The sequence below is a fragment of the Octopus bimaculoides genome, chromosome 3 (genome assembly GCF_046866305.1).
Source record: "Octopus bimaculoides isolate indiv1 chromosome 3, ASM4686630v1, whole genome shotgun sequence".
NCBI lineage: Eukaryota > Metazoa > Mollusca > Cephalopoda > Octopoda > Octopodidae > Octopus > Octopus bimaculoides.
In genome coordinates this window covers 133,930,624-133,947,917 of record NC_142930.1, presented here as the reverse complement: position 1 = coordinate 133,947,917, position 17,294 = coordinate 133,930,624, and the positions used below count along the sequence as shown (strand labels likewise).

Genomic DNA, 17,294 nt, shown 5'->3' with positions numbered 1-17,294 from the left:
TATATATATATATATACATACATATATATATATATATATATATACATGTATATACATACATACATATATATAATAATAATAATAATAATAATAATAATAATAATAATAATAATAATAATAATAATAATAATAATAATAGTAATGATAATAATAATAATAATATAGATTTAATCAAACGATTAAATGTGGTGCTTAAAATGTTTGAGGCACCAGAATTTGGTAAGGTAAAAATCAAAAACAAAATCAAGAGATTTGGTGAATAAAATTTGAAGAAAAGCAACAAAAATGCATTAGGTTATAGCAGTGCGTACGTTTCGTACAAACTTCATTAATTTATGTAGTGAGAACACCACATAAGATATGCAATGAAAATGTACTCCTCAGCTGCATAATGGGAGTTCATTTCAGGAAGTCATTTTATAGATGTGTACAAATACAAAAGTAGGAGATGAAGAAAATACCATCTTGACTGGGCTGTTAATCAACAGTCTAGACTGTTTTCATCTGTGCTCCTTTTCTGAGGAGATAAATATTTATGAACTGTTTTTCTGTTAAAGAAAAATAAATTTTTTTTTTTAACTGTTTTCCCGTTAAGGAAAAAATAATTTTTGTCACAAGACTTCTTTTTGTGTGTAAACAATGGAAGACGACATGGTGTCACACCTCGAATGTTTGCTGTGCAACGTGGACATCCCGCTTTTGCAGGAATAAAATAACCAGATAGAACAGGTTAATCAAGTCAACCAAGAAGGATATAAGGACGAGGAAAAGGTAAACAGTTTTTCTGCCGCCGTTGGCGGACAATTCCGAGATATTGAAGTTTCGAAAGAACATTTATTCAAATATAGGAATTTAATTAAAAGAACTGGCAATGAAACAAGGCTAATTCCACCAAAGGAAATAATACAAGATCTAGCCGTGAGAACTGTGATATATAAAATATATAACAGAAAAGAGAAAAGAATTATGATGAAGACTGACATAGTTGAAAAGTGTCTCGCCCCCATTTGGGAAAAAATAAAATACGTAAGAAAAGGTCTTCGCAACGCTACAATAGAGGTGCAATTTGAAAGCGCCGACGTTGCCAAAGAAATTTCTACACACACGTTGAAAGCAGATGAAATTATGTTATTACCCGCGTACCTCGGCCGGAGAACCGCAAAAATTATAATAGAGGAAATTCCGGCCGAGTATGATGTGTACTGGATGGCAGCAGCTTTAATCTACGATGCGGAGGAAGACATTAATATTCTCTCCATGAAAAAAAGCGAGGCACTCAATTGGAAGGAGTAGACCCTGGAATTATTAGTTCAAGCCTCTAATGAGACCCTGGAATCCAGAGCAGACAGGATTTTTATTAGGGAGGGACTCAGTGCAAGAGTGTCTGTGGAGGGACGGTGGCCCAGATACTTTAAATGTGGTGAGAAGGGTCACGTCCGCTCCGAATGCGAGAAACTTTAAAAAACGACACAGAAGAAAACAGAATTCCCTCCCCAACAGGAGAAAGACTCGCAGGAGAAAGCCCAACAGAAAAAAGAAACAGCTAAAACCGGGATAAGTCAAGAGAGAGAAAAACCACAAGAAAATATAATAGAAAAAGAAAAAGGAAACGTAACAACAGAAGAAGGAATGGACTTTACGGTAGCGACTCCTAAAAGGAAAAAAACCCATTGGCCCTGACTCCCCTCCCCTTACAAAAAAACGAAAAGAAACGTTGCAAAACACAAAAAAAAAATACCTCGTCCATTTCCAAATCGAAACTCACCCCTAACCCTCCGCATAAACACAGACATGAAAAAAGTGTCTCGTATAACTCAAAAAATGAAGTGTTGCACGACCACATAACAAGAAAGAAATATACTGTTTTAGGACCTATTGAAGGTAAACCGCCACAGGTGCGGCTAGAATCGATAATGAACATTATGAACAGTTCAAACAACGTTATGTGGATGACATTTTTGACGTGAGTCAGTATATTGTCAAAGAAAAAATTGTTTTGGCACCAACAGCTACACCAGATAGAGAAGAAATAGGAGGAGGGGACGACGCAAGTCGTGAAGCCCCTTCTCAAGCTTAAAAGGTAAACATCACAACTTTTTATTATGATGATTAAGTTATGGTGTGTAAATGTGCGTGACCTGGGTCGAAATGGAAGCAGACATGCCTCCTGGACGACCTCAGGTCACGAAAGATAGATATGTGTTGTGACTGAGTCCAAGTTGAACGGCCCACAGTCGTTCTCGCCTCTTCTGAACGACAACGAGAAATTTATTTCTCTGAGTCAAGGAAGGGGTGGGGTCGTTGTAGTGCTGTTCAAAAAAGGCTTGCACGTACAGGTAAGTACAGTCTTTCTAGACCCAGAAGGTAGGCTGGTCGTTCTAGATGTGACACACGTGAGTAAGCAGTCCTTCAGGCTGGTGGCAGTCTATGCTCCAAAAGAGGATAGACAAACGGTTTTCTTTCGTGACTTGGAGAATTTCCAAGTGACGAAAGAAAACTTTAGTTTTAACAGGAGACTTCAACACTATTCTCGATGCGCGATTGGATAGTGGTGGCTCGGCTAACAGAAGAGAAAGCTCTGGCCTAAAAAAGGCTACTAGCGAGCTATAAACTAGTAGACTGCTACAGACTGGATGAACCGCTCGTTTCACAGTGGACGTGGTCTAATAACGACGGTTCACTCAGGTCTTACTTAGATAGGGTTATTATAAAAGATAGTGATAGAGATATAGTTAGCTGTCTGCAATTTCATTGTACCTCTTACATGGATCATAAATTTGTGACGTGTGAACTACAGTTAGCTAAGTGTCATAGACAGGGGCCCGGGTACTGGAAGATGAACAAGTCTATTTTGACTAGTAAAGTCTTCCGTACCCGAGTTAGGGAGTTAGTTCAGAGGGCATTTATGCGGAGCCATCGTGAACAACAGATGGCGGTGCGCCCTCAAACGAGCCATTCGTTTAGAGTCTCTTAGATTTAGCTAAGAGCTAAATTTAGAGGGGTCTAGAATAGAAGGGCAATTAACTAAGGAATTAGAGGAGGCCATAGCATCAGGCTCTGCATCCAGAGTGTTGGCGGCGAGAATGGTATTATTCCGTCACCTTCAAGCCAAACACGAAGGCTGTAGAGTCAGGGTTAAGTTATGCGCGGTGGGCAGAGAAGGTATTAACGTTGCTGGATGGGCCCGTCGTGTAGAGAGTCGGAGGGGCAGAGAAGCCTCTGTACAGTCTTTAATTGACAAACAGGAGCGCTTGATCGAAGGACAGGGGGAGATGCAGAAGACCTTTCATCAGCATTTCGCACAGTTGTTTGGGACGAGCGAGGCATTGGACCATCGCTATCCAACGTAATTCCATCCAACACTACCGTGGCAAGCCAGGACTCACTACCACTACTACATTGGGAGCACCTTGTTTGGCACCACTATATGACCTGATTTCACCCAGCCCTACTGTTGCAAGTCAAGTTTCACTGCCGCTACAGCAACAACAGTCTGCTACTGTTACTACAATAGGACCACTGACCAATGATCCTACCAATATAGAAAAACCTCTACTATGCCCACGTCAAAAACCTTGTTGTTACCATTCTCAAAGTAATTGTAGATTTGGCCCCAGCGGCACCAACAACAAGGGATGCTGTGCTTTTTTCCATCCTACCTTATGCCGTAGACTTGTTAAGGGCACCGGTCCATATGGTATAACGGGAAAAAACTGCCCTCACCTCCACCCCCTTACTGTCCTAAATACAGAGTCCATGGCCTTGATCCTAAATATGGATGCACAAAAGGCAATGGATGCACCTTCTTCCATCCTAAACTGTGCCAAACTTCTGTGTCACTAAGCATGTGCTTGAACCCAGAATGCACCACCACCATCTGAAGGGCACAAAACGATAGAAAAATAAATATAAACAGCAGCAGAGCAACGACAAAAACCAAGTGCAACCACATTTCACCGAATACAACCAAACAACGAAGACAGAACAATGGAAAAATCATAACACTAAATAGCATAAACATGAACCATGTATCATCTGACCAAGTGGCAAATCAAAGAGGCAACTCTTTTTTAACTAATTTATCTAGAAAATATGAAGGCCGACCTAAGCCAGGAGATCAAATGAGTTATCTGCAATCATTTATGCAAAACACAAGGAACTGTTGAGGAAAAGAAATTGTGTCTTAGTGTACCTATATGTTCTGATCCTGAATTGGGCAGGGGACGTATGGCCCGTGGTCCCAGCCTTGGATGAACCTTGAAGCTAATGTTGAGGTCATTTGGACAATGCTAGCGGTATATATCCACGTCGTGCAAATGATGTACCGCTCGCGGCGGCGCTGGAGAGAGTAGAGTTTCAAGGCTTTAAGACGGTACCAGTAATCGAGATCAATCATGTCTTTAATTCGTTTAGTGAATGCCCTCCATTCACTCACACCTACAACTCAATCCCCCACTATTACCTGCCCATCCTTTCCCCTGCACACCTACCGTTCCCTCATCTCTGCCCCTCTCTCAATCTCCTCTCTGTCCCCTTACATTTCTCTTGTCACCCTCTTTTGTCTCTTCCCTCCCACAACTTGCTTCCCCCTCACCTACCCAACTTATTCTCATTTCCCTGCGCTCATTCTTCCATCACACCTCTGCTCTGTCTATACTTACATTCAAAAGCCAACTGAACACACAACCACAGCCACACACAAGGAAGATGAAAAGAAATTGGAAGTCTACAAAGATAGGATTGTTCCTACGTGCCTGGGAACTCGCAGAATGCAATTCGCCAAATAATTTAATTACAGCTGCCCTGAAGATAAAGGGGTTTCTCCAGATCTGTAGCACAAATAGAGCAGAAGAAGAAGGAGTTTATCCGATCTTATACGCTCGTACGGCCACAGCTGCAGAAACTGGACATCATTTCCAAAAGTGGCGAAAATAATGATGACACTGCCTGTGAGAAACCTCACACAGAAAGCAGTGGCAACGTCGACACCAAAGATAAAAAGCTCAACAAGTAAGGAAGCGAGAGAAGTGTGAACAACCACAGTCACAATACCTCTCAAAGCAACAATGTAGAAGTAGAAAAAGAAGAAACCAAACAAAAGCGAAGTGAAAATGGTTCTAAAATAAAAGCCCAAATCTGAAATATAAACCCACCGCTAGAGCTGAATCAATCACTCACGCAACGAAAGAAAGAACCATGCTCGAAAAAAATCTACATCCCAGCACAAACCTGCAGAAAAGAAGGTCAAACATAAGTCATATGCAGATGCAGTACAAACTGCAGCGGTTGAGCAACAAAATTTTATAAGTGTGACACAGGAAATAGGGCAACGGTTGTCATGACTACAGACAAAGCCGAACTATGTACTCTTGCATGCAAGACTGCCACAATTGATGAACCTTGGTTGGCCATCCATCACACCAACACCAACGCTATTTCTACTAATGAATATAAGACGCCTGCTACAGAACAACAAATGCAAAATTGCGCTCTTGAAGAATCTTTCTGCGTGTAAGCAAGCTATATGCATTGCACTTACAGAAACACATCTGTCTGCAGACACAAATGATGCGGAGATACACATACCAATGTATGCTATCTTCCGTACGGACAGAAGAAAAAGAAGTCATGGTGGAGTGGCAATGTACATCTGCGAAGATGTCACACCATTAACCCTGTTATCAAACTCGAACTCATAGTACATCTAAAGCAACTTGATATTGTGATGTGCACACTATATCGCCCACCTGATGCCTCAAATCATAATGAAACATTTGAGGAAAGCCTCAGTGTGATAAAGGAAGTACTAACACAATTGGATCAACGTACTACTACACTCCTGATGGGTGACTTCAACTTCGCCAGCATCAAATGGTCTGAGGGCAACATAACCCCAGTAATGACTCACAAAAAGCGAAATCAAGCAGAATCTCTACCTGATCTTACGAAAATGCTATTCATGGAGCAGATCATACTCTCTCTAACTAGGCACAAAAATATCCTGGACCTCTGTTTTACAAACAATGTGGAAATTATCCACAACTTAAATATATCACCGACAATATTCTCAGACCATACCAGGATAGAACTGACAATGTGTAACCCGGAATTAACTAAAGATAAATTCCGCACAGAAGGTGCTCAAACCCTATCCAGCCTAAATTTCTATAAAGCTGACTGAAAGTCACTTGAAAACCAGATACTCAAGCACGACTGGCTTAAAAGCCTCTCTATGCAAGACATGGATATGAAACTCAATAAATTCATTTCAATAATGTGAGCCATATGCATTAAATATGTCCCAGAGAAGGGAGCCAATACACACAAAACATTATTCCCCGAAACAAGAGAATACTCATGCGATGGGGAATAAAGATCTCGAATCGTTTAAACAAACACCTTAATGACAGTGTGATCTCTTCGAGATTGAAATTAAACTCAAAATCTCCCATAAGAAAAAAAGAGAAGAAAGAGAAACATGGGCAGTCGAAAATATAAAATGAAATCCTAAAGCTTTTCGTTAGGATGTACAGTATATACTCTATCAATTGTTGTACTCAACTTAATCTCAGAATGATCTTGGACCTTTCTACCTATTTTGCGTCTATTCCATTTATCATTAATGCATGTGTAATAAGAAGGAAACTTGTGATATTGTGAAATTGTCCCCCCGACACTGATTAAAGAAGTCTGTTTAAATGGTGTCCTTTGGATTTTTAATTTGATTTGCAGCTGTCTCAGCAGTGAAGGAAAGCATTGTCCATTTTCTAAATGCATAGAAAGTTATTGAATGGTTGGGTGCCTTTCGTAGATTAGAAATCCAAATATGCGCCAGAAGGCCTCATTACTGCTTATGTATCTCCCTAGTTGGTATTGCTTAACTTCCTCGTTAATGTTTTCTTGAAAGGCGAAAGAAGCAGCTTCACTGCCTTTATTTATGTATTTGCATATATACTTTATGCTCTTCATATAGTTGCAATACTCTGTATTGATGTGATCAACGAAAGTCTTTGACAGACATGGGCAATAAGGAACTACCCATCGATTGTCTACTTCACAATTTCCAACTTTGGTTTGCTCTCCTCCATCTTCTACTTCCTTTCTTCTGTATGTGGGATATCCATCATTGCCAAACTGAGTGTGATAAGTAAAATTCTTTGGATATTTTTTGTGCATTTCCCTTCCTTCATGCATGGTGACTGAGGGTTTTGAGCACTACAAGGGCCATGAACCATATGAGATACCACGATGTCATAGAATGTCCGATCTATGGCAGCATTAGGAATTTCGGCCTAACTTACAGAATCAATTTGATTTAATTTTTGTGCATAGCCAAAGTAAAATATGGGCATGAGGTAACCCTTTTTTCTGCCATTCCACTGTATACATGGAACAGCGAGCTTCCCCAAGGATATATGACTTTGAAAAGAGGTGCACCATCTTATTTAATTTTAAGTGAAAAACCCGTACTGTGGGATTAATGTCTATGACGTGCTCGTTGATCGCAAAAATTCATGGTCTTCATTTTCTAGTGGTAAAATTCTCCCAATTTGATTATATACTTGCCCTAGGATTTTGAAGGCGTGCATGAGTCCTCCCTCATTCACAATATTTACTCCAAATGAGGTCATTTAGAAAGCATTAATATAGTATTGCATTTTTTGTAGAAAATGCTTTGGATGCTGGTGTGGTGAGTTCCACGAAGAAATTTTTCAGGGCTTCAGGAGGGTTAGGAAAAAAAGGCAGCATAATTTTCCTCTTCCTGCAGCATACCCCAAGTCGTTCATTTAACCAATTTTACCACCATAGTAACAGCACTGGTGACACATTGAGCCAATTTAAGATTCATAGCAATGAAAGGAGTTGTAATTGAAAGCAGGAAGATGCCGTTGCTGATGCGACCTACCTTCGTTTTGTCTGATCCGGTCATTTTCACGTCTATTTGCAATTTCTAGTGGTGTTTCTTGCAGACATGTGATGCTCTTCGAAGACGAGCAATTGCAAGTTGAGCATTTCTTTGATTTTCGTTTTCTGCTGCACGTCGAGCTACCATCATTTGTTGGCTATCTGCACGTAGTGCATTACTTTGATATTCGTTTTCTGCTGCACATCAAACTGCCCTTCTTTGTTGGCTGTCTGCACGTTGTGCATTTCTTTGATCTTCGTTTTCTTCTGCACGTCGAGTTGCTATCCTTTGTTGGCTATCTGAACGTTGTGCATTTCTTTGATCTTCGTTTTCTGTTACACATCGACTGCCATTCTTTGTTGGCTATCAGCAAGTCGTGCATCTCTTTGATGTTCGGTTTCCAATGCATGTCGAGCTTTCTTTCTTTGTCTATCATCTGTAAACCTTGTACGTCTCTCATCTTCGTTTTCTGCAGCACGTCTTGCCTTTCTTTGGTGTTCGTTTCTTGACGCTCTTTTTTAGGAGATATTTCTTTTGATAACGAATATCAGTATTTAATAATCAAATGAAATTTCAAATGCTGTGTCCTGTCAGTGTTAGCGCTAAATGTTTGGCGCTATATTACAGGAGTGTAAGGCAAGGCGTTGTGTGATAGAGAAATGTAACTGTAGCAGTCGGTAGTTAAAGCTAAGCAGATCTGTAAGTTGGAACGCATGTTGTTGATGTGAATTGTCTTTTTCTGGGTGTGTCGATGTTTTCATTTCCATGTCAGCTTCTGTCTGTGTGTGTCTTATGCGTCTTGCTTCGCTGTCGGATTTTCTCTGCCTATCTCAAAGAAGTTTGTATATTTCTATCTGAACCGACAAGCTAGAAAAATAGCTATAGAACAATAGACTTACCGAATTCAGGTGACTGTGCAATAGCACTGAAAAGGTCACAGATCAAGTGGGACACCTATTTATCATGGTTCCTTTTGACGTTTGAATAGGCCGTATGCCTAAGGAGAGTTGAAAGATACAGTTTCGAATCTGAACCAGGGTGAGACTACTCCTACAGATTTGCTGATTTTACATTAATATTAACAGACAAACAAACAGATGGAAATTCAATTACATATATAGATGTATACATATACACACTTATATGTGTGTGGATGTGTGTGTGTGTGTGTGTGTGTGTGTGTGTGTGTGTGTGTGTGTGTGAGAGAGAGAGAGAGGGAGAGTTTATACTTATATATATATATATATATATATATATATATATATATATATATATACATATATATATATATACATATATATATATATATATATATATATATATATATATATATATATATATATTAATATGAAGTGAGACTGAATGGCTATAAACTACTACACCGAAGCTTGAATTAATATTTTTCTTAAGACAGCGATCGGTCGGTATTCTTAATACTACATTTTAAAAGAATCTAATGTCTTCTTTTAATAGGATAGAGAAAATATGTGCATTCAGTTTTCTTACCTTCTTCCAACAAAGGAACACAATTTATCTGCAACATCGGATTTCAAATTGTCTTCACAAATAGGTCTGTATGAACCTTTGTAAAACATTTGCATGGTCTTGTTTTTGTCGTATTTAACTGGAAAACAAAATAGGAGTAATATTTAACTCATTCAAACTGAATTTTAATCCATGTATAAGGCCGCATCATTGAACAAAATATCCTCATATCATTCTTCTCATCCTCGCTTCTTCTTCAAAACGACTTACGTGAGTTCCCATCAGTTCCTTATACGTCAAGTACGACCACCTGACACGAGAGGTCACCTACAGGCGATCCCTTGTTTGAACCCTCTGCGTTTTCCGTGCAAATTTATTCATTATATCGCCAAACATGGCAACTCACCTACAAACTTTACGATATTTTAGTCTCAAATAAATAAATAGATAAATAGAAATATATTTACAAATGTACATATGAATATATGTAGATATATGTATACGTAACTATGTACGTGCAAGTTCGAGCATGTATATGCGCGCGCGCGTGCACGTGTGTGTGTGTGTGTGTGTGCATCTTCAGATATTGTAACTACACGTGGACTTTTGGCGATTCTTTCTTTCTTCTTCATTTTCCTTTGGACTTCCATGTTTATCCTGTTTCCGAAGAAGATCTATCCTCGAAACATAAAGCAGTTACTCTTTTCCTACACTCAATGTCTTATTAACACTTTTCACGTGCTACGTCCTCACGTTGTTGTTTTTTTCTTGTTGTATTTACCTCTGTTTTTTTTTTTTTAGTATAGCTGTGTGTGTATCCGAGTATATCTCCGTTTTTGTATACAGATATATAACTGTTTGTGTGTGTGTTGTGTGTATGTATATATAGGTTACTGAAATATATGTGCACATATGTATGTATATCTGTCTATGTATACGTATATGTGTTTGTGTATGTGTGCGTGTGCATATGTGGGTCTGTGTAAGCATATACGTGTATGAATACGCATGGTCAGACACTATAGTGTGTGTGTATGTTTGTATATATATATATATATATATATATATATATATATATATATTCCTACTTGCTTCAGTCATCTGACTGTGGCCGTGCTGGAGCACCGCCTATGGTCGAAGAAATCGACCCCAAGACGCATTCTTTGTAAGCCTAGTTTTTATTCTATCAAGCTTGGCCATACCTGCTCAAAGGTCTACGAGAAGTTTTCATAAAGTTTTCATCGTTCTCGACACAATCAAAGCAGCCTTGTGCATCTGAAACCCAAGTGTCGTTTTGATCAGCTAAAAACAGTTTTGACACAAACTTGGCAGACACATATCTCATACTTAGATCTTCTGTGATAATGGACTGAACCGAAACGTAACTAATCTGCACATCCTCTGATAACTCATGGATGGCGATACGACGATTTCCTCTCACATTTGCATACCATCTGCAGTATTTTTCTCAGTTTTGTTCGTTGCGGGTCTCCAAGAATGTGCATCAATATCGACATATTTCAGCCATCTTGGAAGCCTCTGATTCACTCGTACACTTGTATGCGGTTCATACATCCCTTTTCTATACCCTTTCTGCAACTTTACATAGAACTCTGAACAATTTTGGCCATAACAACTCTCCCTGTCATGGTCAATGTGACGATCATACGCTACCAATCTTCCTTCCAAGCACTGCTGTAATTAGCGGAAGTGAGCTATAGCGTTTAGATTTGGTGAGTATCCACTCTTTGCCAAGCGCCTTCACTCTGCATGCTTTAGCTTCGTTACTGTGAGACAGTCCGGATACTTACTGATTAGACCACGCATATATAAATGGAAAGTGGGTACTTATTTGTATCACGATGAAAACATATCAAACAATGTAATACATATAAGATTTAAAAGATCAAAATCATCAAAAAAAAAAAAAAGATAAGCATAATAAGTGCCTACACATGTTTCAATCCGGCCAATAGGTGAACAGTGCTTCGGATCAGCGGGATTCGAATCATGTTGAGAGTTATAGATGTAAAAGAACCCAACAGTATGACCGGATTTCATCAGGGATGTCTTTTTCAAAAGACGAATGCTTACATATTGGTGGTAAGTAACGAACTAAATAAGATGGATGAGGACCGTATTTTCAAATTTGCAAATAACGTAAGCGATAAGTTGTTAGGAAAGATAGGATGGCGAGGTAGTAGGTGGTAGGGGAGATATTATCTAATCAAATCTTAATAAAATATTATGATGTATTTGGAAAATAGACTGTTATATTTGTTAAGGGATGTAAAATAATCATTTGTTGTATGCTTTGTGCATATATAAGCTTACTTAGGATACCTATATACCCGTATAAACGAGTATACATATGTGTTGTCGTGTTTGTGTGTTTGTGTATGTGTTTTAGTGTATGTGTTTGTGTGTGTGTGCTTTTGTATGTGCTTGTTTATATATGCGTTTGTGTGTGTATGTGTGTGTGTGTGTGTGTTTACCTGGGTACGTGTCCATATACGATTATGTATGCGTGTGTGAGGGTATACTCATGTCCTCAAATATGTATCTAGATACGGTGGAGGGATGCTATGTGGGCATATATACAGTACTTATGTATATATATATATATATATATATATATATATATATATATATATATATATATATATATATATATATAAGTACTGTATATATATATATATATATATATATATATATATATATAAGGAACATTATAATTCAATGTATATGTCTCAGAGTATGTGTGTGCCCTAGGGTAGGAAGAATGGCAGCAGTCTATACAGCTCTAACACAAGTTTATGCATTTGTTTTGCAAGATTCTTGATATGAAATCGTGCGTTGAAACAGATATTGTTATATTTTGGGATAATAATTTATTTCTTTTTTGCTGAACAAACACACGCACTATATATCCGTTCTTCACTTCATATTCATTTTATTATTAGTATTTTATGTTCTACGCCTTAAATCTTTCTTCACATGTCCTGTGACCTCTTCAGAGATAATCCATCCCATGTGCCTCCACCTGTTCTGTTTAATCCATTATGACAATGCATGATCCCTGCCTACCAGTCACAGCTATAAACTAATTAAGATTACAAACTGAAAGATAAGTAGTTTTGAACTATTTGCCATCTGTGTTCGATTGAATCTTCTCAACATTTTAATTGTTTCAACATGGTTGTCGGTGAACTGGTCACCTTCTGAGCACCCATTTCTGTTTTGCTTCTTTATATGTTTAAAATTCATAGTAATAACATCTGAATTATCATCTCGACCTCATGTAGCTCTTTCCTTTGGCACAATTTGACAGAATTGTTCGGTGACCGAGAAAATCGGAAGTCACTACTACGACCCGCCCTAAATGTAATCTCCCTATTAATGGTTGGTATATAAAAATAAAAAAGCGTACAATTGTTTCTACTTACAGCAATGGAATTCATCTGAGCCGTCATCACAGTCTTTATTACCATCGCAACGAAGGTCTTTCTTGATGCACTTCTTATTTCTGCATTGCCACTGTGCGTTTGTACAGCTATCTGAACATAGAAAATCAAACAAAAGATACATGATTCTTATTGCTCACAGGAAATCTTCCAATGTATCCTCTTACACTTTGTTGCTGCTGCTGCTGTTGTTGTTGTTGTTGTTGTAGTTGTTGCTGTTGTTTAACCTCAGCTCCGTCATGATTCAGTGGATTTACGATGACTTGCAAACTCTTACCATAAAATATTTGTTCTAAGACATACCTAAGGTTAAATATTCAATGTTTCCTATTATTAAGATGACAAAGAAAGATCTGAAGGGATATTCTTGACGTTTCTAACAGGAAGAACAAATGTCCTGAGTCTTTCTCCTTGCTACCACATTAGGTATACTGATTGTGTCTAAGTCAAATACTAAAGATGGTATAATTAACTTTATACAAAATTTTCTGTCTTATCTTCGTGATCGTAATTATCGTCGCAGTTTTGTTAACCTCGATACTGCTTCAATTTGCATTTGAAACTATTGTACTTTTTATTTAGTATTTAGCAATTCAGCTGATTTACTTCACGAAGAATGACGTTTTCTGTGTAGCAATATGACAAAATGGATTCAAAATTCACTTCAAAGTCGTGTTTCCCTTCTTTCAATAACCATGACAATCTGAACAGCTTGAAGAGGTAAATGAAACAGCTGGATCACCGAATGCTTCTTGGGAAACACGGCTAGGATAGTTCGGTGTCAGTCAATTTCCCATCAGATCTGTTTGCTGTCAATATACAAGGCAGAACGCCTTCACATTATCTCATTCTATTATTCTAGTTTTTATTTGTGATGTTTAACTGCATACATGAAAAAGACGAATCGTGTTGCTGTCGAATTGTTAGTTGTGTGATTCTCGGAGTGTTTTGAGTTGAATCTATTTTATGTAATATAAATAAATTAATATGTAACGTAAATCTAGAGATATAAGAGAGAAAACCAAAAGAATAACTCTCACACAAAAAGGGCTTAACTGAGCCGAGTACATATTTTTTAAGGGTCTGGTATATGTTCCATCAACTCCTTATGCCGAACTGCCAAGTTAAGAGGATGAAAGCACACCAACATCATTTGTCTGGTGGATGGGGAGCAAACACACGCACGCACGCACGCATGCACACACCCACATGCACGCACGCACACACATATACACGAAGATGTATCCAAAGGAAACCGGAATTTTGCAATGTTATTTTATTCACATAGTTTCACGTGTTAATACTTTTATCGCCTCGCTTTCAAAGTACTCTCCATTTGAAGCAATACATCGATCGAGGGGCGTTCTCCATTATTCGAAGCACGGCTGGGACTTTGCGAAGTGATGTCTTTTAACGTCTCCATCGCCTTTTTTCTTCATCTCATCCACATCTGTAAATTCCTCAGCATCAGCTTTCGTCACTATTGATGACCTTCAGAAAAGGTCCGGATTATCATCCAACTGTTCTTTCACATCACGACATGTATTCAGTCGTGACTGCTTTTGATCTTCCGTGAGCAAGTGAGGCACAAAATTTGCTGAAACTCTTTTCATTCGTAATTCCTCGGAACTCCAAGACACAATACACTGAACCGCAAAAGAAACGCGAGGTGTGTTTGACTGTGAAATATATTTTAATTTCATTATGTCAGAGATAAATTTCGATAAATCTGATAAAGTCAATTTCTTGGATGCACTTTGACCACAGTCTATAGATCGTTGTCATGTGTTCTGGAAATGGGCGAATCCAGTACATCGAGATAGTAGGGCATGACATATTCAGTACCGTGTATGCCATCCCTGGGTGTTAATACGGCCATACAACGTCGGTACATGGTGTGCATGAGGCGATTCATAAAAGCCATTGGCAGCTGCGCCCACACACTAAGGAAAGCTGCCTCCAGTTACACATGAGTTGTCGGCCTTGGGACCACTTGGTTCAGACGTCTTTGGGTTTCATCCCATGGGTGTTCTATTGGGTTCAATTCCGGGCTGGGAGCCGGATAAGGCATGATTCTGATGTTGTGCTGACGCAGGAAGTCCATGGTGACTCTGGCCGTGTGGGAGGGAACATTGTCACGCTGCAATATGGGGATATGGTGACGCGCGAAGAAGGGTACAATAAGCTCGCCTTCCGTGAGTACTTAAATAGTATTCAAATGTCAAGGCTATATTAACGTTAACCACAGCCAAAAATCTAGAGCAGTCCTCGTTTTCAGAAAACCCTTCATACTGTACACCAACAAGAAATTTCAGTTTGAAACGAGAGCTAATAACTAACTTGTTAATACACTCAAAAGACAGGTGCTTAAACTTACACATAATTATCTTTATAAGGTACGAAGGTTTGGTACCAAGACGCATACATTTTGACATAACATACAGCAAGTAATTTAACACAAATCATACACAATTGATTTTATACTTTTGCAAACAGAAATATAATACAGTGTTTAGTTTACAACAATGTTGCTTTGATTGTTAATCTCTCTGAAAAATTTCTCTTAATATTCTCTCTGGTTCATTATGGCACAGTATAATTCTTGTAAGCATTAATAAAAAGAAAAGCAAATTATTTTCATATTTCAGAAGTGACATTTAATTTTTTTCATGCAACACTTCTAACTTTTGTCATCAAAACAAAGCAGATCATCAACTACAAGGTATCAGTACGAAGTGTTTGCATTTGTAAACCCCAATGTTTGCAGTCCATTCCTACTTTTGTTAAACTCGTCATCCGAATACCAAGGGAAAGAGGGGCGTCAGTATTTTTTAAGGTTAGTTCAAGACTTTGATGACACCCCATCTAATAACCGACCTTGTGGGATTCTGACTAGAATACAGGCGGCGAATGGTCCTGTTGACGATTTGATTAACAATGAATTAATCGATGAAGAGTTGATGCTGTTTTCCAATTAAACTTTAATCACTTGTTTCATTTTCCAGTTGAATTTTTTCTATTTCCAATGCCATTTTGTTATGTAAGACATCATGTTTACTTTATTCTTGTTGTCAATCCAGCTATTTCAGTTTCCCTCGTAAACTTAGTGCTTTCCACGAAACAGTTTAGTTCCTTATTTCTTCCATTTTTTGTGAATATTATAAACTGTCTCATATTATTTTAAAAACCGTTTTTAATCCTAAATATCTTTCTAGAAACAAACAATAAGATTATTCCTGTGAATTGCTAGAATTGGTAGAGGTGGTTTTTTGCATTGGTGCATACTAAGTGAAATATTATTGTTTATATTTTAATTTAAAATGTTATTTTTATAAATTAATAAAGAAAAATAAGATATAAGAATTTTGGGAAATATAATGTAGTAAAAATTTGATGCTTCATCTAATATTCCTTAAAAAAGACTGGAAGTTTCTCTGCTTACCACAATCTTCTTCATCACTATGATCATCACAGTCAGGCTGTCCATCGCATATACTTTCTTTGAAAATACACGTATTTGTAGAATTAGTTCCATTGCGACTTGAAGGACAGCTCACTTTACCAAGTGGACATGCTGAAGATGCGGTAATAGAAAACAGAATATATAAATAAATTGTCATAAAATATTCTTTAAATAAATAAATATTTGACGTGTTTAAACCTTATTGTAATCATGTAATCTTATTTTCTTGTAAGAAGCTGAAATTAATGATAGCTGATATGACTAGCAACTTAACGATTATATATTTAGAGCTTAAACAGGTTTTCTTCATCTGAACTGCTGATATATTTCCAGCCTCTCTAACCAACATATCAACATGACTTCAGCTTGGAGCAGATGACAACGTATTGCAATAGTGTATATGATTGCAAAAACATGCCTGAGAAGGTTGGATTTAAAGAACAGTATCAGGTATAGAATAGTTGAGCTGGAAAAAAAAACCCCAAAACCAACCAAACAAACAATATAAACAATACATGAAGAGGTTCCCTCACCTTCTAAAATTCAGTGACATTTACCCAGTAATGCAACACTTGCAATACCACAGTGCGAACAACTAAAGCAGCCGTCATCCATCACACAACTCTCAAGCTATTTCGTCTCGAAGACTGCAACCGATTCTTCTGGTCCCTTGCCAAAGAGTTATCTACTAAGTTTAAAGAATCTTAACATCCACTTCACAACAATGATGGATCTGTGATTAGTAATCCCGAAGAGGAAGGTTCTATCTTCGCTTTCCCGTTTTGCAGCCAAATTCACAGGGAAAGAGCTTGAAACAACTCCTCCAAAGCTATCAGTCTACCACCTACCACCCTTTCGGTCCCATCAATTTACATACATTGATGGTAACAACAGAAGTACCTGAATTCAATTCAAACCAAAAGGATCCTTTACTCACTAATCATTTCAATCTCTCGCTCTCAACGGGAATCTAACC

General features: G+C 38.0%; 1 protein-coding gene across 7 annotated transcripts in view; it reads right to left on the bottom strand.

Annotated features, from left to right (window-relative positions):
* Window positions 1-17,294, bottom strand: part of LOC106881162 (MAM and LDL-receptor class A domain-containing protein 2) — a 232,956-nt gene that overhangs the window by 42,034 nt on the left and 173,628 nt on the right. For all 7 annotated transcript variants that reach the window (XM_089349698.1, XM_089349694.1, XM_089349695.1 and 4 more), the window contains 3 exons: window positions 16,298-16,429; window positions 12,838-12,948; window positions 9,413-9,530 (listed from right to left, as the gene is read on the bottom strand). In XM_089349698.1, coding sequence (XP_089205824.1) covers window positions 9,413-9,530; window positions 12,838-12,948; window positions 16,298-16,429 — 361 coding nt within the window. The remainder of the gene's footprint in view (window positions 1-9,412; window positions 9,531-12,837; window positions 12,949-16,297; window positions 16,430-17,294) is intronic.